The sequence below is a fragment of the Acanthaster planci genome, linkage group LG19 (assembly GCF_054643075.1).
Source record: "Acanthaster planci isolate LZ-2023a linkage group LG19, COTS_SCS, whole genome shotgun sequence".
Classification (NCBI taxonomy): Eukaryota; Metazoa; Echinodermata; class Asteroidea; order Valvatida; family Acanthasteridae; genus Acanthaster; species Acanthaster planci.
The window spans coordinates 11,898,893-11,923,820 of NC_141795.1; the positions used below are offsets into that span (position 1 = coordinate 11,898,893).

The following is a 24,928-nucleotide window of genomic DNA, read 5'->3' on the forward strand; positions in this document are numbered from 1 at the left end:
GTAAAACCTATTGTGCAAAGTCAACATAGTGACCTGGTTTAACAAGTCAATGAGGTAATGTGTGGTGGAGCAGCCTTTCCTGGTACTGTACTGCTTAGAGTCTATCTTGATAGTGATATCCTGTAGGAGCCATTTTGCTGAAAAGGATTGAAAAATACAGGCAAACACTGGGATAAGTGAAATGGGGCAGAGGTTATCAAAGGATGATTTTTTTTTTATTTTGGTTCTGGGACAACTGTAGCAGTTTTCCATTGATCAGGGAAAATACCATCGGCAATGCAAAATTGAATAGATGCGTCAAGGGATCTGCCCGTTCAGTTGCAAATTCTTAAATAAGCCAAACGGGTAGTCCATCAGGGTGACCAGCCTTCTTTGAATTAAGACTACTCAGGGCTTTCAAGACTTGGTTATGATATATTTTTGGAGGTGGAGCTTCAGCAGATCAGTACGATGGCAAACAATGAGGACTGCAATGGAAGTAACTCATTGCAAATACTTGCAAAATGGTTGTTAATGGCTTCAGCTGTTGCAACTGGACCTACATGTACATGTATCATAGCACAAGGAAAACTACGCAGTTTTGGTTTCATGCAGCTTATTTCCTGAATGTATCGATGCTGCAAACTGGGTTGCTTTTCAAAAGTTCAACTGAATTTTTATAAAATGTAGCGTTTGCCTCATTAATAGCATGTCGAGGTTTGTTGTGGAGAGAATGCCACAATACGACAGTGCATTGTTGTCTTTATCAGCATACGCTCTCTGGCATTGAGTAACAAGGCATTTAATAGAGCGAGGCATCGCAAGGTTTATCTCTGAAAAATATGGAAGGGCTACGTAGCACCATGATCAGAATATTGAGGAGAATATAATATCAAATCAGTGCTGTGAAATATGTGATTGCTGAGCTTTCAGTAACTGAGTACCTTCTTCAGGGCACGTGGTGACAATATGGTGTGAACTCATTCAAAAAATATGTCTGCTTGTTTAGAAGTTGATAGCTCGAGGGCACTGTTTCTGTCTCAATAAATTTTCAATAACCCAAAAGTTCTGAGGGACAAATCCCCGTAGGGCTGTTAATTGATCTTTGTCTCTGGCCGAGAAAGCTCACCTACAGGCACGACGAGGATGTAGCAATGGTCGCTAGCTCCAAGAGGGAATAACTGTTCAATTTTGTGGCGTGAGCTCAAGTATCAAGCCCAGGACTTCACTGCCAGTGGTTTACCCAGACCTCATTCAGAGTCATCGGGTTGCCACCATGGAAAACAATGATCATCTACTAAAGTTGAAATGACTGAAAGCTCTACAAATTTCTGTCCTTTTTTAAAATACAATGATAAGTTTTGTTCGATTTCCAAAAATTGAAACGAAATTCACACAAGACATGACAAATCAACTGCCAACTCTTTATAAAGTTCTGTTTTTCAATGAATCTGGGCTAAATACTTTTGCAGGGCAAAACACCTTACAATAAAAACATATTCAAGTACATTCAGACTTCATACAAATTCAACAATATTGACAATATAAAACTTACGGTAATCATGGGGATTATGCACTTAAACTTCAGGTGGAAGCCATGTGGAGACTGGTCAGTTCACCAGGGTGTCAGTGGTATCGTAACGTATATTATACTCTCTGGCCCACAGCCTCAGTATCTCAGTTGGGTAACCCTTTACCTACGGTAGCCGTACCCACTTGCCTGTTGGTTCGGGTGGCGACCCAACACAGCCAGCACGTGGCAACTCTCTCTCGTCAAACACACCAATGGATACCCTTCTTCATCAAATGCAAGAATTGATCTCATTCAACACTTACACTCAGCTTTTTACGTCCCCAGAAAAATGTGCGTTCATCTGGACTGGCTTTTTCCAATATAACAACAAAAACAAATTTGCATGAAAAGGAACAGTGGTTTGGGTTTACCATGATCATTGTACAAAGGGGTGTGTTTTCCTACTGAACAAAAAGAACAAAAAGATAACCTGAATGTGTTCTGGGTTCACCAAAAATTGGGACCCAGACTCCGTGGCAATTTTGTTACAAAAAGTCATGAAAAATCAACGATGGTGAAGTATAATAGCAGGTTTCATAGATTTTGCACAAAGGGAAAACAAGGAATAATAATGGATGCACGGAGACAGATTTACACGTAGGTTAAAAAATTCCAAGACATAAAAATGGACTAACTTTGACAGTTAGGGATTTTCATTCAGTGGTGATGCTGGGTCATTACATGTAATACAGGTTTCAGTAATACTGGCAGTATCAACATCGTTAGGAGTTAAGTGTGACTTCAAGGTCATCAATCTTGGTTTTTTAGAGATCAGACATTAGTGAGGAACATACGAGGTAGTAATGATGATCTTAACCAAGAGGTTGGTTTGACCAATAGTTGGAAGCTTATAGGAACAAAGTGCTGATGTTCAGGACTGCTAGATGGGTTATACTGGTCATCACGAGTGGTAACTTTGACACGAACGCATCCATAGTGACTGTGGTCAGATTTAGTGAGAGTCCGTTTGAAATTTTTTTGCCAAGAGCATAACCAAATGGGTGCATTGAACATTAGTTGTCTTCCACCACCTCAGTTGCCATGAAATCGGAACACGCTGTTCATTTCAGGGAATGTAGACTATGGAGATGTGAAGAAGTTTGAGCTGATTTTCGAAGGCTAAACAGTTGTTGACAGGAGTTTTTGATTACATTTGGTTGGAATCATCTGTTAGCTTACTGAAAGATTTCTCAGTTCATCCACGGTTGTTAGGACCGGGATTAAGGTGAATGTCGATGAAGACAGTTATGTCAGGTTGGAGTTGATGCTGATTCTTCGGAAGAAGCAGGTAAGTATTACCATGTTTGTTCCACTTTACGAGAGTGGTTTTTATTTTCATTTAATTATTAACCATGTTAATTTGTGGTAAGTACTGCAAAGCCACAAGCATGACAAGTGGGATCCTGTCAATTTGGGATGAATATCATAATTTGCAAAGAGTGTTTGGCCTTGTTCATACACACAACGTACAGAGTTAAAGACTCCGATCACTAGGATCAATAGAATTTCATACCTCAAAGCAGTGGCCATGTTGGATGATAAAAGAAAATCAGTCTTGACTATTTTTAACATCAAACGTCATCCAGTGTTGATAACAGACAAAAAACAACTACAAGAAATCTACTAGGATGATCAGCAAGTAGTTAACAAGTTGTGCAGTAGCAGATAATAGTGGATGGCAGGTATAAAAAGAGCTATTTGAAGATCACTATTTCATGTATCCTAGAGCTAAAAATGGACACAGTTGACTGCAGATGAACAGCACCTGTAACTATTAGTTTGAATTAACAACCGTTGCAAAAGAGAAATGTAACCACTTTACTGAAGAGAAAAAAAAAATGACATACCTGTACAAGAACATTCTTGTATTCTTTGCTGTTGTTGCAGAATGTTGCCAAGACACTTTTGATATAAGTACATGTATTAAGAGTGCATTGATGCCTTTTATGAAATCCTTAGAATTTAGAAGACACATCAGTTGAATTTGCCAGAAAAATACCCCTATTTAAATTAGAAGTGAATTTTTGATGCATAAATGCATATAGATGTTAACAATGATTTCTTTTTGTTAAGGCTGGAAAAATCTTGCTGCTTCATCAGTATAACAGCAGCAGGATCATACGACTTCTTCTGTGGACTCTAATCACGGTGAGTTTAGCCAGTTGACTCGAGCCATAATAACCGCTGACACCCCCCATCTTTTAAAATCTGGTTTTGGGATATTTGTCAGGATTGGGGAGGGTTATGAATCAAATCATGATGTAATTATTTTACATCGATAGGACGGTAACCCAAAAGCTAGAAACACATAGTTTTGGTTCAGAAGAAATTAATAAGTGAAATTTATGCAAATTAAACCAAAATCCAAAACGAACCATTAACTTCAACAGTTGCCATGTAAAACTTCTGGCGGCTTTTATTATTTTGAAAAATAAATAAGTGGTGTGGTTCCAAATCAGTTGCTTGCTACAGTTATGTAGAGTAGGATACAAGGAGTCTACAGGTATCTTATTGTAATATTGCCGCATTCGAAAGCAGTTTACAATGCCAGTAATTTTAGACCACAAAACCCAGCCCCATTTTGGGCTGCACCCTCTGCACTGAAAAAATTACCCTGCCATATGGAATGAAACCCAAGTTCCTGAAAAGCCAATACAATATTTATACACGTAGGCCTACGTAAACAGAACCAAATGGCAGCACAGGAGCATCCTACAGCTCTGGATGTTCTGGACACTGTGTCCCAGGTGAAATTTCTAACACCCTACATGTAGTTTATATGCCTAAGGAATTAAGTTGTTGCAATAAGCACATAACATGCAGGACCAGCCAATGAAAACTTAGTTTGGTCCTGGCCAAGTAGGCAATAATAGATAATTTCAAATAATAGTGAACTCAACATGGAGATGAAACTCCGGCAAGCCTGTAGTACTGTAAACGGAATATGCCATGGCTTCCTTCGTAGTGGTGAATTAGGGAGGATAGAGAGCAGTTTTTAGTAAAAGATGCAAAGGTAGTTAATGCTCATCGACAATGATGTATCTGCATTCTGGCTGTGATGCACTTTTAGACAGTGCCAGAGGTATTGCATGCTAAAATGCCAATAGTCATGATAGGTCTAAATAAGTTATTTGTAACATGCATTTTTTAATTCTGTGGTCTTCTGGTTAAAACATGCTTAAAGAGCACTTCTGAAGAAAAATAACCTCACTGGTCAAAGGGGCATAATACTGCATGTAGATATGTGGTCTTGTCGGTGAAAAAATGTGCTGTCTTGATTTCAAGTAATTTTCGCAAAAATAAATTTAAAAAATAAGTTTGTAAATTTTTAATCTGAATGAAATTGCAGGAAAATGCAACTTTAGGCATATGATGTATTTAAAAACACTTCGTTTGTTCTGGCCTTCATTATCTTGATATGTATTAGATAAAATTTCAATAAACTTTGAATGGAATGAGATCAACATTCAACGTTGAACAATGCACTCTGCATGTTCCAGTCAAAATATTATAACTTGCTTAAAACACACCTCGATGTCCTACATGTACATGTATTTACTAAAGCATGTTTGAGATACTGTAAATCTAGTAAAATAACAAATTATCATCGTAGCCCTAAATCATCTTGGATTTGGATGGAATTTCCCCCTTTCCAACTAAAGCCTTAAGCTAAAAAAAAAGAAGTCATGTCTGAATCAGTTGCAAATGCTCTTTTGTTAAATATTCTTGTATTTTCTTCAAATTGTAGGTGTATTTCATATTTTCTTGTAACACTTTGTAGCATAGAATTAAGCAATACCAGCTTAATTTTTTAGTCTTCTGCTTTCAACTTACCTGAAACGGTCGCTAAATATGCAAATTCCTTTGCGTCTGATTCAATTTGCTAAAATCTCTGATCAATCATAGTGCACCCTCTAGTCCCATGATGCACTGCTTACTGCAAGCCTCCAATGCCCCAGCTCACCAGGCCTTGACCGCTTGCTCTAGAACTAGTTCTCCCCTACACAAGAAGCACGAGCATTCTTTGTCTCCTTCTACGGGGTCCAAGTGCAAAAAGTCTCACTCCTCACAGAAGGACAACGCTTCAGCCGACATCATGTCAGCAGTCCGCATGTTCTCAGAGAAGCTCTCTTCTGTAGCCAGCTGCCTAGAGCCCTATTCTGTTCCCCCAGCGCCGGCTCCAGATCCGGACCCTTTGCGTGCGGAAGGTGATCTGCATCTGCATCCGAACCTGCATTCATCGACGATCCGATCTTCCTATGACGGTTTTGTCCCTTCGACTTACCCAGGTTCCAGTGCAGACTACAGCTCACTTCCTGCTACGGCCCCTGGCCACTGAACAAGACATGACAACGTTCCCCCTTCCTCCGATCAACTCTAGATGGAACAGGATATGTCCTCTGAAGATGAGGATTTCTCCTCGGCAGCCAGTCTTAACCCTCCTGAGGCACGGCTCTGTCTTCTTCAGAAAGATATGATCCAAATATTAGGCCTGCCTTCTAATCAATCTACAGCTGAGGCCGCTTCACATGCTTCCTTCAAGCGCCACCCTGCTAGGTTGGAGGCATCAACGCCAATTTTCCCGGAACTTCCACTTGACCACTCATGCGTCGAGATGTTTAAAGTTCTCGCCGGTGCCAAACAATGGCATTGATACCCACCCAGAGCATTGACTTATTTCCAGTTTGCTAGTGAGGACTTTGACATCTTCCTCTCCGTCCCTGAGATTCTAACTGAGGCTTAAGATAAACTTTCTTCCGATGCTCACAAGACTACTGGAAAGTTTCCATTTAAAGACAAGGACAAGTGTTTCGCTGGGTCTACTCTTGCTAAACTCCACAAAGCTTCACGACATGGTCTTCGCTGCACAGTGTTTACGGTACTTCTCTCTGAGCATTTGGCCTGAGCGTGTGACAACGATTCACCAGTTACTCTGGACTTGGCAGCAGTTGCATGTCGAGCGCTCGATGAGAATGTCAACTCTATCTTCGAGCAGTTCGTTCGGATCTCCATTTTAGCCACTTCTGCATGCAGACCCAACACCTTAGATGCTATGAACATTCCCTGTGAGGGTACCAAGTCAAGACTTCAAGAACTTCCCCTTTACGGCAAAGACCTTTTTGCAGGGAAGTTCATGGAGATAATGGAGTCAGAAGTTAAGCGCACTGACACAACACATAAACTTAGCTTCCGTGAACCTCGACTCTTCAGACCTCTGCATCAGGGTGATTCTCGTTCCTTTCCCCCCTTTGGTCAACCCAGTTACCAGACAAATCGTGGCCGTCCATCCTCCTCTCGACCCACCAAACCACTCCAGAAGAGCTTCAAGGGAAGAACTACCGAGTCGCGCTACCCCCAGTAGACGTCGCTGACTATTTAGACCTGCCTGCACCTGCCGATCCTGGACCCGTCGGCGGGCAACTTCAACTCTTCGCAGGGTCTTGGGAGAAAGTCACATGGGACAGATGGGTGCTTGGGACCATTTGTTACGGATACATCCTCGAATTCACAAGCACCCCTCCGTCTGTACCTATCCTCCGTCCGACAGAAGCAAACAACAGGCACTAAAGACTCTCCTTCGGAAACATGCTATCCGCCCGGTTCCCAAATTTCAAGCGAACAGGGGCTTCATTTCAACGTTCATCACTCCAAAGAAGGAACTCAACAGCTGGCGACCTACATGTATTATCAACCTCAAACCTCTGAACCGCTTTATCTGCCTGAAGAAATTCGCATGGAAACCCTTCAGACTGTCACCAAATCTCAACAGATTCCATGTTGGGCCTCTTCCATAGACTTGACAGATGCCTACCTTTACATCCTGATTCACCCTGAAAGCTATGAATACCTGTGCGTCCTGTACAACGGGAACCTGTTCGAATTCACAGCTCTCCCCTTCGACCTCTGTGCTTCACCGAGAGTGTTCTCGAGGGTCGCAAAGATCGTCGCCTCTCATTTTCAAAAGTGGGATGTCCTGCTGTTCCAGTAACTGGATGACTGGCTGATCGTTGGAAGACCGTTCAATGAAACAGAGGTTTCTACCCGTCTTACTTGTGCATTCACGAATCACCTGGGCTTCGTTATCAACCACGAGAAGTCCAATCTCACCCTAACATAATACCTGACGTACATGTATCTATTTGCATCTATCGACCGTGAAAGAGGTATAATCTCACCAACGACTGAATGCATTGACAACCTTCTCGACTGAGTGAAAGTCTTTTCTACCGAGCAGTCAGCTCCAGCCCACGCCTGCCTCCGTCGATGGCCAGCATAGTGGACCTCATTCCCCTGTGCAGGCTCTACATGCATCCACTACAACTTTTAGCTCTCTACAGGCCGAAATAGGACTTGATCATTCTCCAGGTCCCCATCTCGGACTTCATCTGCCACCATCTCTCTCAGAGTTCCCTTCCCTAAGGTGAACCCGGAAATAACTGTAACCTCGGACGCTTCTCATCTGGGCTCGGGAGCTTCCCTACCGCTGCTTCAAGCATCCGGAACATGGGACCTCCAGCTCCAAGGGAGTCACATGGATATACTGGAACTTCAGGCCGTATTCAACGCACTGAAAGCTTGCCTTGAGCATCATAGGTAAACGAATCCTCAACCACTCGGACAACTCCACAGTGGTGTCACACATCAATCGCCAGGGAGGCACGCATTCTCCCCACCAGATATTCCTTTGGGCCCAGGATCATGGCATCAACCTCCAGGTGACCCACATTCCTGGTGTCGACAACTCCATAGCAGATGCTCTCTCGGGGAAAAGTATGTCCCATGGAGTGGACTCTGCACACCAGTATAGTTGAACAGATCTTCGCTGAAGTAGAGAAACCGAACATCGATCTTTTTGCCTCAGCAGAGAACACCCAACTGTCAGTGTTCTGCACCAGATTTTACCACCCGCAAGCCTGGGCAACCAACGCTCTTCAAATCAGTTGGGAAGGAATGTTGGGCTATGCTTTCCCTCTAATATCCCTAATACCGGCAGTTTTCTCCAAGATTTAACGGGAACGCTGTCGTGTCCTCATTGCCCCCTTCTGGCCATGCCAGCCATGGTTTCCACGTCTGACCAGACTTCTCGCCCGGGTACTGGTGATCCTTCCCGACAGACCGGATCTGCTACATCAACTGAAGTTGGGCATGCTTCACCCACATCCGACATCACTACACCTGACCTGTTGGCTATTGTCCTTCAGATCAGCAGGATTCTCTGATGAAGCTGACGAAATGGCCTCGACACCAGTCTACACGCAGCATCTATGACTCCAGATAATGACATTTTACTTTGTGGTGTTCGGAGCAAGGTTTTGCTCCAACCGAAGTTTCTGTGACTACTTCAGGCACCTGTTCAAAGCAGATCTACAGGTTTCAACTATCCGTTACTACCAATCAGCCATTGTGGCTATACACAATGGCTTTCCAGATGGTTCGACTGTGTCCGACAATACTGCTCTTAAACAACTACTCCGGGAATGTTTCTTGAGACTAATCCCTTCATGGGACTTGTCAGCTGTTCTCCAACTGCTTGCGTGCCCCCCTTTGAGCCTCTCAGCGACGCATCGTTGATCAACCTATCAGTAAAATTGGCATTCCTACTAGCAATTACTACCTCACGTCATGGCAGTGAGATGAAGGCATTGTCCATCACAGATGGCCATATTTCATGGGAACCCCATGGCATTCATCTCATCCCAACGCTGGGGTTTCTCACCAAGAACTAGTCAGGTTCTTTCCATCCTCCTGACATTTTTGTACCAGACAATACCAAACACACTGGGACTCCCGACGACAAACCATGGTGCCCAGTGCGAACTTATATGGTACTGAGCCAAAACTAGAAAACTCAGAAGTGCAACTTAGCAGCTTTTCATCACTTCAATAAAACCTCACTGAGCTGCAACCAGAGACACTATAGCCAGATGGACAGTTTTGGCTATCAAGTTTACCAACCCAGATTGGCTGAACTCTGTAGACAATAACACACTATGCCTCATCAGTGCTCAGGATATCCGAGCAGTTACCACATCATGGACCTACATGTACTTCAGGGGCATACCGATGGAGGAAATATGCAAGGCAGCATGCTGGAAGACCCCATCTACTTTCACCACATGCTACCTCACCGATGTTCTACAAAAGGACTTCGCACACGGCAGAGCAGTCCTAACATCGGCCACATCGATGCAGAGGGTTTCGTCATCAAAGCAGCCCACCACTGGAATGACATAACAGCTCCATTATTTAGTGAGTCCGCAATAAAAATTGGACAATTTCATACTCCTGTGGGGCACATGTTATATAGTATGTCGTTTCCGCACCCCCCTCCAAGGGCTTTGTGCCACTCTGCATATTTAGCGACTGTTTGGGGTAGGTTGAAAGTAGAAGACTCCTCCCCCACAGAAATGTGGGTAAGATCTGCTATTGAATACCTACCCCAAACAGTCGGCTCCATCCCATCCTTCCTTTTGGCTCAGATGGTTTTCATACCTGAAAAGGGTGAACATGGCAGCCATTCCGCTGTGCATCATGGGTCTACAGGTTGCACTGCTGTTGATCAGAAGTTTTTAGCAAATTGAATCAGACGCAAAGGAATTTGCACTTTTAATGACTGTTTGAGGTAGGTATTGAATAGCAGACCTCACCCACATTTCTGTTGGGGGGATGATGATAATTAAGCTTGAAAAAAAAATGGCATAAATAACATACTTCTATGTCACATCCCAAGAAGATACCAATTGCAGTGAATGTTGAGATTTGTTTTTACACCAACACGACCATATAGCAGTTTGTGTTGAGTGCTCTGAGATACAACATTTTAGTACGAATTGGAAGGTGTGCAAATAAAAAAAGATACATAGGTACGTTCTAACATAAATGACATCATATCGATACAATATTTTGAGTGAAATTTGCCTGAAACAATCTTGGAGTGATAAAATTGAAAAAGAAAAAAAAAACCAGAAAAGCCCAAATTTTCACAAAATTTGGAGTTTTTGCACTGACACGATGATGTATGACCTGCATGGGTACATGTACTTTTATGCTCCACTGCCACTCCTAATTCAAGTTGTTTTCTTGCATCCCAGGGTGGACCTGCTCTCCTCTTGTGTGAGGCTTCCAAAGAAGAAGGCTGGATTCCCATCAGCAAGAATCTCTGGTAAGCAAGCTAGACTTCCGTATCCATTCCACATACAGCCAAACTCTCTGTCAATCTGTCATGCCTGATCTTAATTCCATTGTAAAAACCAGGTGAAATTGAGCACAGCTACAAATAGGAGAACAACAGAGAAATCACACGGGTGATTTTTATCAATCTTGGAAAGTTGTGATGCAACTATCATTTAAACTTTTTGTATTAGTTTGAAACAAAAATTTCATTAACACATTTTTTCAGTATGAAACCAAGACTTTAAAGGCCTTTTCTTCATAAAATGAAAATTGTACATGGTATTTGTGCTTGTGTTAACTAACATCTAGTTTAAATTTACACAGAAAGAGCATTATTCTTTCATGGACTTGTAGCATTATAAGTATCTATTAGTACTCAGTTGCTTCTTGTGCAGTCCATGCAATTCTCAGTGAGTGGCACGTGGTTTTATTAATCGTGTACATTGTATAGGGTTTGTTGCATTGGATGGTTTCAGTCTGCAGTCGAAAAGATTCTTGCAGCTAAGGGAGCGTCTCAAAAGTCAGAAAGTTGTTGATCCCACTGGAACGTTCCATTTGGGAACACTGGTTGTTCCTATCTATCACAGCTTGCTCCCAATAGGAACACAAGTTGCTCCTAGCTGTCTTGTAGGAACACTGTTTTGACGTCAGTGTTCCATCTGGGAACATTTGAAATCATTCGGTCAGATCATAAATTCTAATCGGGATGCAAAGCAAACAAAAATAGAAATATCCTTGAAGGAGAAGCTCCTGACAGCATAATACATCCATAATGTTAGAGCAAGGTACATTGAGCATACTGGATAGCGTACAATTAGTAGGTAGTCATTTTTATAGAATTTTGCACTTCAGAGTCAGTTCCTGTGCTTTGAATTTTTTGTGTAAATATTGTGTAAAAATGATTGGATAAAGTATTTCTGTTTTGTACAGCATTGGTTTTTTTTCATTCGTGTGTACGTAACGCATGAACATTTTCTGCATTGTGTTTCACAGCAGGCCTACCAGTGCTAACTCACTTAAACCATTTTTAATGTGGGGGAATTTCAATATACCTGGGCACAACTTCCTGGCAACTGGCAAGTTCCTGTTTTAAATAGCCCTTTCAATTTGAAGTTCATAAACACGATATCGATGAAATACAAATTAGTTTGGTCATTCTCAATGGAAATAAGCTTATCATATCATTCACAAATGCAAATGCAGATTCAATTAGAGAACAGTGGTGTTTCCACAGTGTTCTCTGAGCGTTCCATTAGGGAACGTTGGTGTGGTGTTTGCTATGGTGCTGAATGCGAAAGCAGTATTAGGTTCAATGCAGTTTTTCTTTTTGGACGTAATCTTTGGAAAAGTTCAAAGTATCCCGTCAATGAATAATTGTCAAGTCTGTAAACAAAGAAGCCTGCCGTAATAATAATCTCTCCGTAAATTACATACTATAGCCCAGTGTATCGTGTGCGGCACTTCAGTACCTGTGGTTTGGTTCAAATTTGAAGATTTATTTTTAAAAATGTTTGCAGATGATGTCCCAGATTGATTGAATGTTATGTTACATGGTATCAGGGCAAAAGCCTCGCTCCCGCCATAAACAATGATGTCCTGTAATATGGAAAATACTCCCGCAGGAAGGCCGTAACATAAGTGACTAATTGCAAAAGGGAAAAACAAAACTTGCATGCTCAGCACTTGTTAACAAAATTCTGAATGTTTCAAGCGTTCTGACTTTTGAGAGACACTCCCTGAATGAAACCAAAGTTTTAAAATAATTTTTAAGCAGTGTTTGAAACATTTCCTCTGCATCTATCACATTAAATTAAAATGTCCATTCTCACCTGTGACCCTAGAACAACAGCCCTGAGCTCTACCAACTGAGTTCCATTATTTTTTGTGATATGCTTTGTATTTGTCTCTGTCTTTAATTTGCTCAGAAAGGGGCACTTGTTTTAAGACCCTGAGTTAATCCGTTTTCAATCTTGATTGAAGCCAACATGTGTTCTGGGTTTGCAGGTCTCTGTCATTTGTCCTAGCCATGGCTGGTACATCGTTTCTACTTTTAACATTCTGCTATGTCACAATTGATATGAAACAGTGGTGGTCTGGTGTCCCGTTCTTCTTTGCTGGTAAGTATCATCTTTAGAAATGGCTCCTGCTGGAAAGTTGATAACATTACCAGTAACTGCTTTGTCCAGATCAGCTGTGTTTGGACTATGATATGTAGTTTACATAAGCATGAATGGCACATCCAGTGGGTAGGCAGTCTGGTGAGAGCCCCTTCCCTTTTTGTAGCCATTTTTCTCTCTCAGTTATGAATTGAAAATACCACCTTTATATTTTATTTTGGGAAGGGTAATGAGGATATTTTATAGATTATGACATTTAGACATTCATTTCAAGAAAATGGCCACCCTCTTGAACCAATGCCTGGTGTGGACACACCATTGATATGCATTTGTGGCCACAATGAAACTGCCATATGACTCCAGCTATGATGTGCCTTTCTGCAGCTACCTAAATTCTAGAGGTTTCTAATGAGTTCCCGAATGAGGTATTTCTGTTGATGGCCATGGACGGCCATGCTTCCTCAAGTCAAAGCTATAGCCAGAAAGACAAATACCTTTTTCGGGGTATATTTTAAATAACTTTTCTTTTGCAGGCATGAACCCCATCACCCTGTACTGTGGTCATGAAGTTCTGATGGATTATTTCCCATTCTCCTGGACAGCAGTATATGGCAGTCATGCTGAGTTACTGGCCATGAGTCTACTTTGTGCATCCCTCTGGGTAGCCATTGCATACTACATGTACAGAATCAATTTCTTTGTGAAAATCTAAAAATGAGATCCTTGACATTAGGAATACTGATTGAAGGGTACAATAGGAAAAGTGTTAGGAAGTATGGCAGGATTGGCTTTTAAGAGTTCTGTATTTTACAGATAAAGCAGATGGTACTGTCAGTTCATTCAAAGGGACCTTTTTGAAAGAGCACACGGAATGAGTTACACATAAAAAAAGTAGTACCTTTGAAATGTATGAAAGTAACAGGGTGCCCTTTTTGAAGCTTCAGTACTTTCCAGTGATGTTTATGGGAAAAAAGTAGTTTCTAACAGCTGTTGCTGTGCACTATACTCCTGGAGTGTCAAAAAACTAGCAGCCAATTTCCACAGAACATGACATAGCCTTTGAGCCATTAGAACTTTATCACTGAGAAAAGTTTATGCAACAAATTTCAGCATTGCTACGCATTGCACATTGTACTTAAGATCAACTTCATAAAAAGTTGTGCAGCTATATAACATTTCAAATAAAAATATCTTTACACAGTCACTGAATTAACTCTGCCTATTATGTAGAATGAGTTTTTGTCTTTTTCATTAGAATCTTGCAGTAAATATGAAAGCTCTCTCAGCTAAATGTGTAGAGTATTTCAGTACCTTCAATTAAAAAACACTGTAATTTCTGTGAAACCTTTATAGCAAACACAAATTAGTAGTCAGTTAATCATTCATTTCTGTTTGTGCAGTGCAAGTTATGCTACCTAATATCTGTCACTGTATGAATTTTTTCTTACCTTTGCTCGTACATATTTTATTTTAAGTGTACCAAGGGTCCTTTGAAGAGGCTGGATTCATCTGGTAAGAATTTCAAACTGACCTTCAGTTGTAAACTTGGTTTCTGCCTGTCCCCTGTTATAAAAAATATATAATTGAGGAAGAATTGTCGACTCACTTTCCTGTGAACTTAGTTTTGGTTCTTCCAGTTTATTTTATATTTTTTCCATGTGCTGAATACCTGCTCTGCTTTATGAATTCAAGAACTAAAATACCCAAAATTGCCTTTTATTTTTATGGGCACGCAAATGTTACTACAAAATACACTTTGTATGGCATTTAACTTGACGTTTAATATCTGCTTAATTAAGTATTGTAAAGAGCATAAATTGCAAAGTAAAATTAGAGAATGCATTCAGATGCACAGACTAACATTTTTATTCCTTTTTAATACTAGTTTAATAAATTAATTTGTATTGCCTGATACTAGAAGAGAGTTGATAAAAATGTATATTTTCATCTGAGGCTGCCATTTTCTATGAGGCAGTGTACATGATAGAGACGGAGAAAAAAGGAAACAAAAATTCAAGGCACTTCACAAACTGCAGTGACTACATGTATTTCTGTTAAAGAGAGGAAAGTTCAAGTTCACAATGTGAAGTATAGTCGCATTACAAGTCGGGAGTCATTTAGTCTATCGGTGGAGTCACAAGTTATTCAAATGACTGTCATAAAGGTTTGCTGTTCAATCTGTTTTACTTATTGGCTAGCTAATTGTTAAGCTGTTAAATAGAACACAACTGTAATGATATCTTCCCATGTTGTTAGTTACTTTGTGGGGAGGTTTTAAGGGAAAGGGTTTTGATTTTTTTTAGGAGGGGTGGGCAGGGGTCTGATTTTTTTTTAGGAGTTGGGTTTTGTCTGCTGTTGTGAACTTACATTTGTCAGAGGCATGCAGTTTGTTAGGTGGGATGAAAACTTAGTTGCCTAAGACAACCCTTTTCTCGGGTTTTAATTATGCAGTTAACTCCTTAAAATCAAATCAAGAAAACTGGACAAGAAAAATGCCCATCAAGATCCTGTGATGATAAACTGTTTCACAATTGTTCGCTGAATATTTATGCTTATCAAAACATTGTGTATTTCTTGTTATTACTACTTTTGTACAGTACTGCTCATGGCATTTCTCGATTGTTGACCGCTGTGATGTGGAATATGACTTTTTGAAACCCCAAATGGCATATTGTATACGTACCTTTTGGATACACATCCTCTACATCAATTGTAATTTGTCAACAAACTTGGCTTTAAATGTGAAATCTAGAAAAGGGGAAAAATGACAGATTTAATTATCAGGGAAAGGAAACTTGTGTCCATCGTTTTTCTTTGGTTCGGCTGATTGAGATTTTAGGTTGGAACAGGAAGTTCGGGGTTAGAATTCACAGTGAGTGCGGGATCACTTCGCGTGGTAAGGACCATTTTTATGTAAACCTGTTATGTCCTGTCTGAAGGGGGACGCCATTTACCGCTTCGCCCATTTGCCACTTTGCCCACGTACCACCTCGCCCATGGCTTTTGCCAAAATGGAAACGGAGAGGAAGACAAAGAAAACCAGCTACTCAACCCGTCCTGAATCCATCCTGAATGTCGGCAGTGATGAGAGATCAAATAGGAATACATGTACTAGGATATTGTTAATTTTGAGACTGTCGTGGTTTTCTGTGATGTTATCATTATTTATTATTTCTGGTAATGACACCTCAAAAGCGCCCCGGACTTTGTAGCTCGCAAGCCTGAAGAAACCTGTAGAGAGGAGACAGTGGAAGTAGGTACTGTTTTAGAGGTGGGAGGAAAACCCCGGAGGAAAACCCCAGAGGAATATTCTGGGTAAAACCCACGGAATCAGGTAAGGACTGAAAATTCAATCCACATGTGGACCAAAGATCGTATAGCGAACCTGGACGCAGAGGTGGAAGGCGAGGAAAGAACCGTGATGCCAACTGGACTACCCCCACCCAGCAAGCCAATGCAAAAAAGCGGGCGCGCGGCCCACGTCCACACTCTATTGGATGGCTGGGTATGGAGCGTCAAAAGTGGACAACCCCATTTTCTGCTAATAGATTTTCGGGATTTTGGACTTAACGTATATCATTTTCAAAAAACGCAATTTTCCGCTAGCAAAAATTTGGATTTTACTGTAACAACTCTCGTGGCGCGTCAAAAGTAGACAACTAAAAACTTCAAATTCCCACTAGCAAATTTTATCTGATGCTCCCAAAGAGGACAACCCTATTTTCTCATTTTCTGCAAGTATCGTAGATATTTGGGGTTTTTTTTGAAGTTGCACCACTCCTTTTCATAAAACCCAATTTTCTACCAGCAGAAATTTGGATTTTACTTTGCCGACGGCGGGGTGGTCCAAAAGTGGACAAGTTGAAAACTGAAACGACCGCTGTGCTCCCTACGCTCAGAATGGAACGGTCTTGGGAAGATGGGCAGCCAACATTAACGATAGAGGGTCGATTGTCTGCATCTGACGCGTCGACGGATGGCTTCACTTCGGGAAAAAATGTGGGTGATTCCTATTGAGAAACTTGCACATAGGAAAGGAGCCATCCGAAGTCTGACAGTCCTTTATGGTACCGCAAACTTCCAACTTCCCAGCGCACAGTATTTTTCGAATGACGGCGGTGGCTTGCCATCAGGAATTTCCATTTTAAGTAAATGAGCGCATGGTGATATGTCCCCTAAACGATGCTATAGTTAGAAAAACCATTGTGTCCAATCCAGTAGAATAATTGAATTTGCTGTGGAATGAAAACAGGTTGTAATCGAAAAAGTCATCTCAAGAGAAGAAGCTAAGTGCTGTTTATTCAATTGAATCAAGAGTTTCAAAACAACTTGAATTTGCTAATATGATTGTGACATCCCACAAAATAATTCCAAAACACGTATTCAGCCAGTAATTCCAATAACAAAAAACGGATAGCCACGAAAAAAAAATAAATCATGGTGATATGTCCCCTAAACGATGCTATAGTTAGAAAAACCATTGTGTCCAATCCAGTAGAATAATTGAATTTGCTGTGGAATGAAAACAGGTTGTAATCGAAAAAGTCATCTCAAGAGAAGAAGCTAAGTGCTGTTTATTCAATTGAATCAAGAGTTTCAAAACAACTTGAATTTGCTAATATGATTGTGACATCCCACAAAATAATTCCAAAACACGTATTCAGCCAGTAATTCCAATAACAAAAAACGGATAGCCACGAAAAAAAATAAATCTTTCAGCCAGTACACCAGTCGTTCACTGATCAGACATCAAAGATTAATTTAATATTTATCATTCAAATCTTTTTTCAAGTCATCAATACATGTGGGCAGTTATAGTGGAGGCCTGGATCATTAATATGAAGAGAAATCATTCAAAGTGACAATGTGAAGAGATATTAACGCAATGAAAACACAAACTTGCAATTAACGGCCCAAAGCAGTCATCAGATACATGTACTGTGAAATGCATGGACGGTGGACTGAATAACAAATATTAGGATATCTGAATATAAAAAAATTGGTTGTTCACTTTTGCCACTCCGAGTAACTTCCACCATAATTTTTGTCAGTCTTGGACATACTATTTTCAATAATTTCTTTTAAAATAATACTCCCATCCGATAAATCCCATTTTCATCCTTGACGTGAAGAAGGTCTGATCTTTTTCACAAAATCGGCTAAATGGAAATACAAGTTGAATGAAAAAGGCCATGATCACATGCAGCAAGGGAAATGACGCCTGATGCCCGTCAACAGACGGCTCCACACGTTTGCAGTACTACTACTTGTACAAAGGACCGTCACTCTCGCAGCCTCGCAACTTTCGTCCACCTTATTCTTTTCAGGGTCGGGTGATACCAATCTTCCCAAGACCGTTCCATTTCAACGTAGGGAGAAAGTGTCCTTCCAGTTTTTAACTTGTCCACTCTTGGACCACCCCACCGTCAGCAAAGTAAAATCCAAATTTCTGCCAGCAGAAAATTGGGTTTTATGAAAAGGGGTGGTGCAACTTAAAAAACCCAACCATTTACGATACTTGCAGAAAATGAGAAAAAAAGGGTGTTCCTCTTTGGGAGCATCAAGTAAAATTGCTTTTAAACCTTTTTTTTGTCTCAAAGCAGGTGAGGGGGTTGGGTTCGAGACCTGCCCGCGCGGATCAACGCCTGCATGTTCTGGGCGAGATGCAACCCGCATGTTCTATGCAGTGCCCGCCATACCGCCCCCAACTTTTGAGGCGTACACGGTACAGTGAATCTGAATCTGAATCATATAGTCGGAAAAGCCTCCATCAGGAAACATCACACCAACTTGAAGGTTTAGTTTGGGGCGTGGACCTAGACGTTTCTTCTGCAGCTTACTTACAAGCATTAAACAATTTAAAAAGTTCAGCTCATGTGATATTTTTCACCAGAATCGATAACAAATAGTCAATTTCAGTTCTCAGCTAGCTGGATTCGGTTTTTGGAGAGTCGATTCTGCAGAACAAAAACATGGCCGAAAGCCAGGGAAACGAAGCTGCGAAGAATGCAGTAGAAACTCAACCAGTGATGAGATCAAACTTGGCAGAAGGCAAAGAAAATGTCCAGCATAGTGGCGGCAGTAAGATAATTGATTTTGAAGAGCAGTCATCAGACATTAAAATCGGCGAAACCTGTCTTGTTCGGAGGACTAATGACACATGGCGTAAGTAACGTCGTTAATAATGTTAGGCTAGTCATGCTAGTCACTACTCCGTAGTACTCGCTAGCCTAGACTAGGCATGTTAGGACAGGTTGGACGTCGTCTAGTCCTAGGAGTAGGACATTGCATTGCGACTAACGTCCAGGGTATAAAAGTCTCCCTAGTCCTACAATGTGAACGTTTTTTCAATGTCCTTTTCTCACATTTTTACCTGGCGAAGACGGCTCAAAATGTCATTCACAAGTGCCTCGTTGCATTTGTACATGTATGTATAGGCCTACAGGTACTAGGCCTATAATGTAGACGATTTTGGGTCATCTCGTACCCGAGTCATCTCGTACCCAAGTCATCTACCCTGGTTAACTCGTACCAGGGTCAAGTTGTATCCAAGTTAACTCGTACCCAAGTAAACTCGTACCCCTTTCATTAGTCAGTACAAGTGATGGGATTTCAACAAATATTTTTTTCTCAGAATTAGTTTCAGAATATAAGGCAGCACGAACATACCCTGCGATTGCCGGTGAAAACAACGGTAACTAGTTAGAGATTTCTATCACGAGAAAATTTTTAAAAATATATTTCAAATAATTTTTAAATACTCTATTAAACTTAAAAAAAATATATACAAATCATTTATTTTTGGGAAGAATTCCATATACGAAGTCCACTGTAATATCGCGTAATTACTACAAAAGTATCCTTACTTTGATCGCTGAATGAAGACGATTCCAATAGGCCTTGAAGAGCTGAACATCATAGGACAGAAATGTGGAGTTTTGGGCACACTTTTGGAGCTACACATGGACCAGGTTTACATCGACAGGCGGCCATCTTTGCTTCTGAAGAACATGGCGAATGCGCACGACGTGTGCGCATGAACCGAATCATATCCGGAAGGGGTTGGGCTGCCACAAGCATTGAGGTAATTTTATGCATGAATCCGCAACACGAGGAGTGCAGAGGGCCGTCATCTGTCTGGATGGATCTACACAGTTCACGAGGTGCCGCGCAATGTGCCCTACTGTACATGTACAATTTTTACTTGGGGGAAAATAGTGCGTGTTTTGCGACAATTTTTAAGTTGGAGGATTTGGTTAGAAGGAAAAATGGGCCCAATTTCTTTTACAGACATTTTGTAAGTTGGACAATTTGTTTAGAAGGAAAAAAGGGGCAAATTTCAGTCTTTTAGAGAGTGCTTGTCAGTTGGAGGAGTTTTTTTCTATATTTATACAGAGGGAAGGGGAAAAGGGAGCTGAAACCTGTCTTTAGATTATAGTGTGGCTATCTGCGCTCTAAAATGTGAGGGGAGGCTTGTACAGGAGAAGAACATCCTTAAGGATTTGATTGAAGTGGTCTACTCCTGCATGTCGGCAGCGCCACATGTATTCGGCCAGGTAGAACCCAAACTGGTCGCTTCCACTGTATGGTGTGGATAGTCACCTCTCTCACCAATTGCGCGACTCCAATTCTCGCTCATAGTGCATGTATTGCTAATGGATGAAGCAACACTCCACCTAGCCTGAGTTCTTATACAGCATTGGACTGAAATTCCTTCTTTCGTACGGCCGACTGCATTTCTACTTGTTCTTTCTCTCTTGGTTTACATAATACGACGTACGGAGATAACTCACGTCATACAGTCAATTGTGCTCAGACATGTACCTTACCTAGTTGATTTCCTTTGGCACAACCTACTTATATTAACAACGGATAGCCACATTTATTAATATTTAAATATTCTAATTTATACAAATATTCGTGAATAATTACATATTCAGTTTCATAAATATTTAATTTTTTTAAATATTCATCTTGACCTCATCTTGACCTCTCCTTAATTCAACCGTAACTTTATATGGAACATATCGACTTTCTCCGGCAACAAGCGCTCGTGTGGCGTGGTCAGTTAGACTGCTGTATTTCTATACCTAACAGTTCTCTTCATTGCAGGTTCGCTTCCCCTTTACGACACAATTTGGATTAAATGTCTTAAATGTGTATACTAACTGTAATAATCCTTGTACTAATGACAGGAAAACTGTGGAGAAATAATAGGACGGGATAGTGAAGGAAAGAGGAAACGGTAGAGGATATAGTAGGGAAAAAAAGAACGGCAAAAGGACTCACTTTTTTTGCCGTTTTATTGCGTGGGGCCCCTTCTTTTTAAACCTGTCCCCCTAAGTTACTGAACCCCCTTTCACATCTCTATCCCCCAAAAATAAATGTCGCCCCTTTTTAAATCTGTCCTGGAGCAAAAATTTCTCCTAAAAAGTGAACTTCGTATATGGAATTCTTTCCTTATTTTTTATTCTTTGCAGGTAAAGCATACATGTATCTCTTTTTGGAAAATGTGGTGGCCCTGAAAAGGGCCGTTTGGTTTGATAGCGGTTGCCCTGAAAAGGGCTGTTTGGTTTGGTTGTCCCACAGTGCAGGACCATTCAGGTGCTTGCAGGTAGAAAGAAGCTCCGACGTCGTCAGTTCCCCAACCTGGTACTGCTGCCAGATCTTGAAAAGCTTCGCCTGCATTGTCTTGAATCACTTTTGCTGGTACTGGTGAAGCTTGGACTCCTTTACCAACCTCATCTGCAGGTGTACCAGCGATGCCTCGGTGTGAAGGAGTTGCACCACAGGGATGTCGGACAACTCGACCGTTTGCCAACTCGACTTCGGACAACTCGACTGTTGAGACAACTCGACCATTGAGACAACTGGGGCGTTTGCCAAGTCGTCCGTTGGGACAACTCGACTTTGACAGAGAGACAACTCGACCAGTGAAATTTCTTCACATAATACAGTCATCATCCTAGTCCAAGATCGCAAAATTATTCAGTCAGATTGCAGCTCTACAAAAATCCTCAAATTCCAATGAGATGTGGTCACCGTCCACCTTATGTGATATAGATACCAACCTCAGTTTCAAATTTTAAACTTTTAATTCGGACGTACAGGATCGACAAGAGTGGTGACGCTTTTCCCAGTTCTGGAGGGGTTTCCGAAAAGTAACCACGCGAGCAGCAAATCTATTTTCAGCCAGAACAATTGTAAAAACCTTATATATATTTTCTAATGAAAAATTCCTCAATTTAGTAAACTTGGTTCATAAATGAGAATTCCAATGAATTAAAAAAAATTGGATCTTGTGTAAATTTCGACTCAACTTTTTCAGCTGCACAGCGCAAGTCATCAACGATAACTACTTCGTGCCACACAGGTGACGAACCCATTACGTCACATACATTTCTGCAACGTCCGTATAGCGAGCTGAGTTCGCAAAGTATATTGTGCATGCACTTAATGCGTGATCCAAAACTAGGAAACAGTATGTGTTCGGTTTTTGGCCAGTTTTAATAAAACGCAACTTTGATAGTCATTTTGATTAAACAGACATTAGAAGAAAGAGTTTATATGACTGTTGAGTGTGAAAAAAAGGATTTGGGATCACTCGCAGTGAGTGACATATATCACCCTAGACAACGGACGACTTATCTCAATGGACGACTTGTCTCAACGGTCGACTTGTCTCTCCCTTTCACGCACGGACGGTCGAGTTGTCTCAACGGTCGAGTTGTTCGAAGTCGAGTTGGCAAACGGTCAAGTTGACCGAACCCCGCACCGCACATTCAGTGTGGAAATTCATAGGGTACAATTTAACTTGGGTACGACTTGACTCAGGTACGAATTAAGCTTTGTACGGCTTGACTTGGGTATGACTTAACTTGGGTGTAAATTTTGGGGTACGAGTTGACTCGGGTACGAGTTGACCCGTTACTATGTAGGCGCCTAGGCCTGTCCCGAATTCCATAAATGCTGTGTTGAAATTACTAAACAGGACTAGCTAGGCCTACGCTAGTGGCACACGTAGAGCTGTGCTGGCTTTCTTTCACAATCTGTCTCTTTTCTGTTGCCACCACAGCCCTAGGCCTAGCCTACTTCAAAATCCAAACTGCAGGATTGTCACAAACTTTAAATCCTAATAGGCCTAGGCCTACCTTCCGAAATGAGAATGACTCGATAATTTTACTGACACCGGCGTATTCCTCAGAGTTTGGACTTTTATATGAGCACCCTAAAGCTTTCGCAAAACGTATATTTTCTGATGTATGCGTCTTGAAAAGTGGGCCTTGAATGCTGACCATGGGCGGCGCCATTTTAAAAAACGAAAGCAGCGCTTCTTGCGTCGGATTTGAAAGCACCCGACAGGTGCTCTGGTATAGGTTGTATCATACAAAACTGGTTCCCTGTCAAGGAACTGGTGAAATTAAATTTGAATAACATTAATACTGTATGCATGTCACTGTATTATGCTCCACACACGTGCTCACGTCATGCACGTATGTTTCGGAGGGAAATTATTAACTGCACATGTCCTGTTTTTAGGGTCATTTGCATGCGTAATGAGGGCCATGGGAATTCGTGCCAGGTAAACAGCTGCTTCATTTCATGAAATTAACGTCTTATTTTCACTTTTTGGAAAAAAAAATTCCTGCCCAAAATATTTTCATGGTAAGTTAAGGCTTTTTCCGAATGTGTTTTGTGAAAATTAAATTGAAAATAGTTCCAGAGTGGTAAAAACTAGTGATTTTTGTGAAAAGCTCTTTTTGTAAGTAGTAGTTTGTTTACGTTTTGATGCGATTTTTGAAGACGCGAAACAAAGAATTCGAAGTTTTCCTTAAGTTTTCAAAAATGGGCTGTGGTGGAGAAAGATGTGGAGGTTTTAGACTTGCTGACGGTTTTGTGCTAGATTGTTTTTTTCTTCCCCACCGGATGCATTTGCATATCAACCTAACTCAGCACCGATTCCGTTCATCCCGCATAATCTTACGGCTTTGCGAGTGCAAGAATTCAGTGACTCGGAAACAAAAGATGAACTCAAAAGTACAGTAAGTTAACATGGAAGTTCATTATTGAAAGCGAGGTCTATCTGTCCTTACAAAATTGCAAGGAAAATGCTGAAATTTACGGTATATATCCCAGTTTTACTTGTACTATACACATGTGAACCACATGAACATGTACACGGGCTCCAACGGTCAAGAATTTCCATGCACGTGTACACCGCGGTAACAAGTCGCAGTGTACTGTGCATGGTACCTGGCTGGATCGGTTTTTGTGCACGTAAAACACGTATAGATCGCCTTGTGCAGAAGTATCAAATATAACTCATGAAAGTTGAACAAAACATCTAGCTACATGTACATGTACAGTACATAGAACTGATTGTATTGTGTAGTTGAGATTCTGGCCTGTCGTACGTGTATGCAGTGTCTCACTGTTCTGGGAAAACTTCTAAAATTGAGAAATTAGTGGGAAAAAAAAGACCAAATGGTTGATTGAAAATGGAAATAATTTATCATCTTAGCAACCACTTTAAGGGTAAATTTGATATTTATGTAGCATTTCTTGTCATCATTCTGTAGTATTTTTTTTTGGTTTAAGCCTTTTAGAGCACATACAAAGAATTTTAATGTGATTGTTTGTTACATTTGTGCAAAGTCTTAAAAATGAGAAGGCTCAACAGAGGATTGGCAAGTTGCTAAGGACATTTCCGTATGGTCAAAGTTGTTAATTTCCACACGTTGAATGGGGGTGAAACATACATGTGCTTTGGGCATGCTGTACATAAGCAAAGTGCGTGCGCAACTTGTGACTAAGCAATACTGTGATGATATGAATTATACATCTACGGCACCTGTTGGTTGCCTTGACTTCCAGCACAAGAAGCGCTCCTTTCATTTTCAAAATGGCGCCGCCCATGGTCAGCATATAAATATCACAGGCCCAGTTTTCAAGGCCCCATACATCACAAAATGTACGGTTTGGGAAAGCTTTAGGGTGCTCATATAAAAGTCCAAACTCTTAGGAACACGCCAGTGTAAGTAAAATTGTCGAGTCATTCTCAATTCGGAAGATACTTGGATTTAAA

The 24,928-nt window shown here is 41.0% G+C and overlaps 2 protein-coding genes across 3 annotated transcripts in view; both read left to right on the forward strand.

The window, feature by feature from the left end:
• Positions 1 to 15,637, forward strand: part of LOC147796046 (heparan-alpha-glucosaminide N-acetyltransferase-like) — a 28,074-nt gene extending 12,437 nt beyond the window's left edge. The window contains exons 6-9 of the mRNA XM_087129864.1: positions 3,626 to 3,700; positions 10,645 to 10,715; positions 12,731 to 12,843; positions 13,377 to 15,637. Of these exons, the coding sequence (XP_086985990.1) occupies positions 3,626 to 3,700; positions 10,645 to 10,715; positions 12,731 to 12,843; positions 13,377 to 13,555 (438 nt within the window). The 3' untranslated portion in view covers positions 13,556 to 15,637. The remainder of the gene's footprint in view (positions 1 to 3,625; positions 3,701 to 10,644; positions 10,716 to 12,730; positions 12,844 to 13,376) is intronic.
• A 2,956-nt stretch (positions 15,638 to 18,593) lies between these two features.
• The window catches only part of LOC110987523 (histone acetyltransferase KAT8-like), a 43,699-nt gene continuing 37,364 nt past the window's right edge, over positions 18,594 to 24,928 (forward strand). The window contains exon 1 of one of the 2 annotated variants that reach the window (XM_087129787.1): positions 18,594 to 19,008. In XM_087129787.1, coding sequence (XP_086985913.1) covers positions 18,816 to 19,008 — 193 coding nt within the window. In that variant the 5' untranslated portion in view covers positions 18,594 to 18,815. The remainder of the gene's footprint in view (positions 19,009 to 24,928) is intronic. The other variant, XM_022250312.2, reaches the window with a different exon arrangement.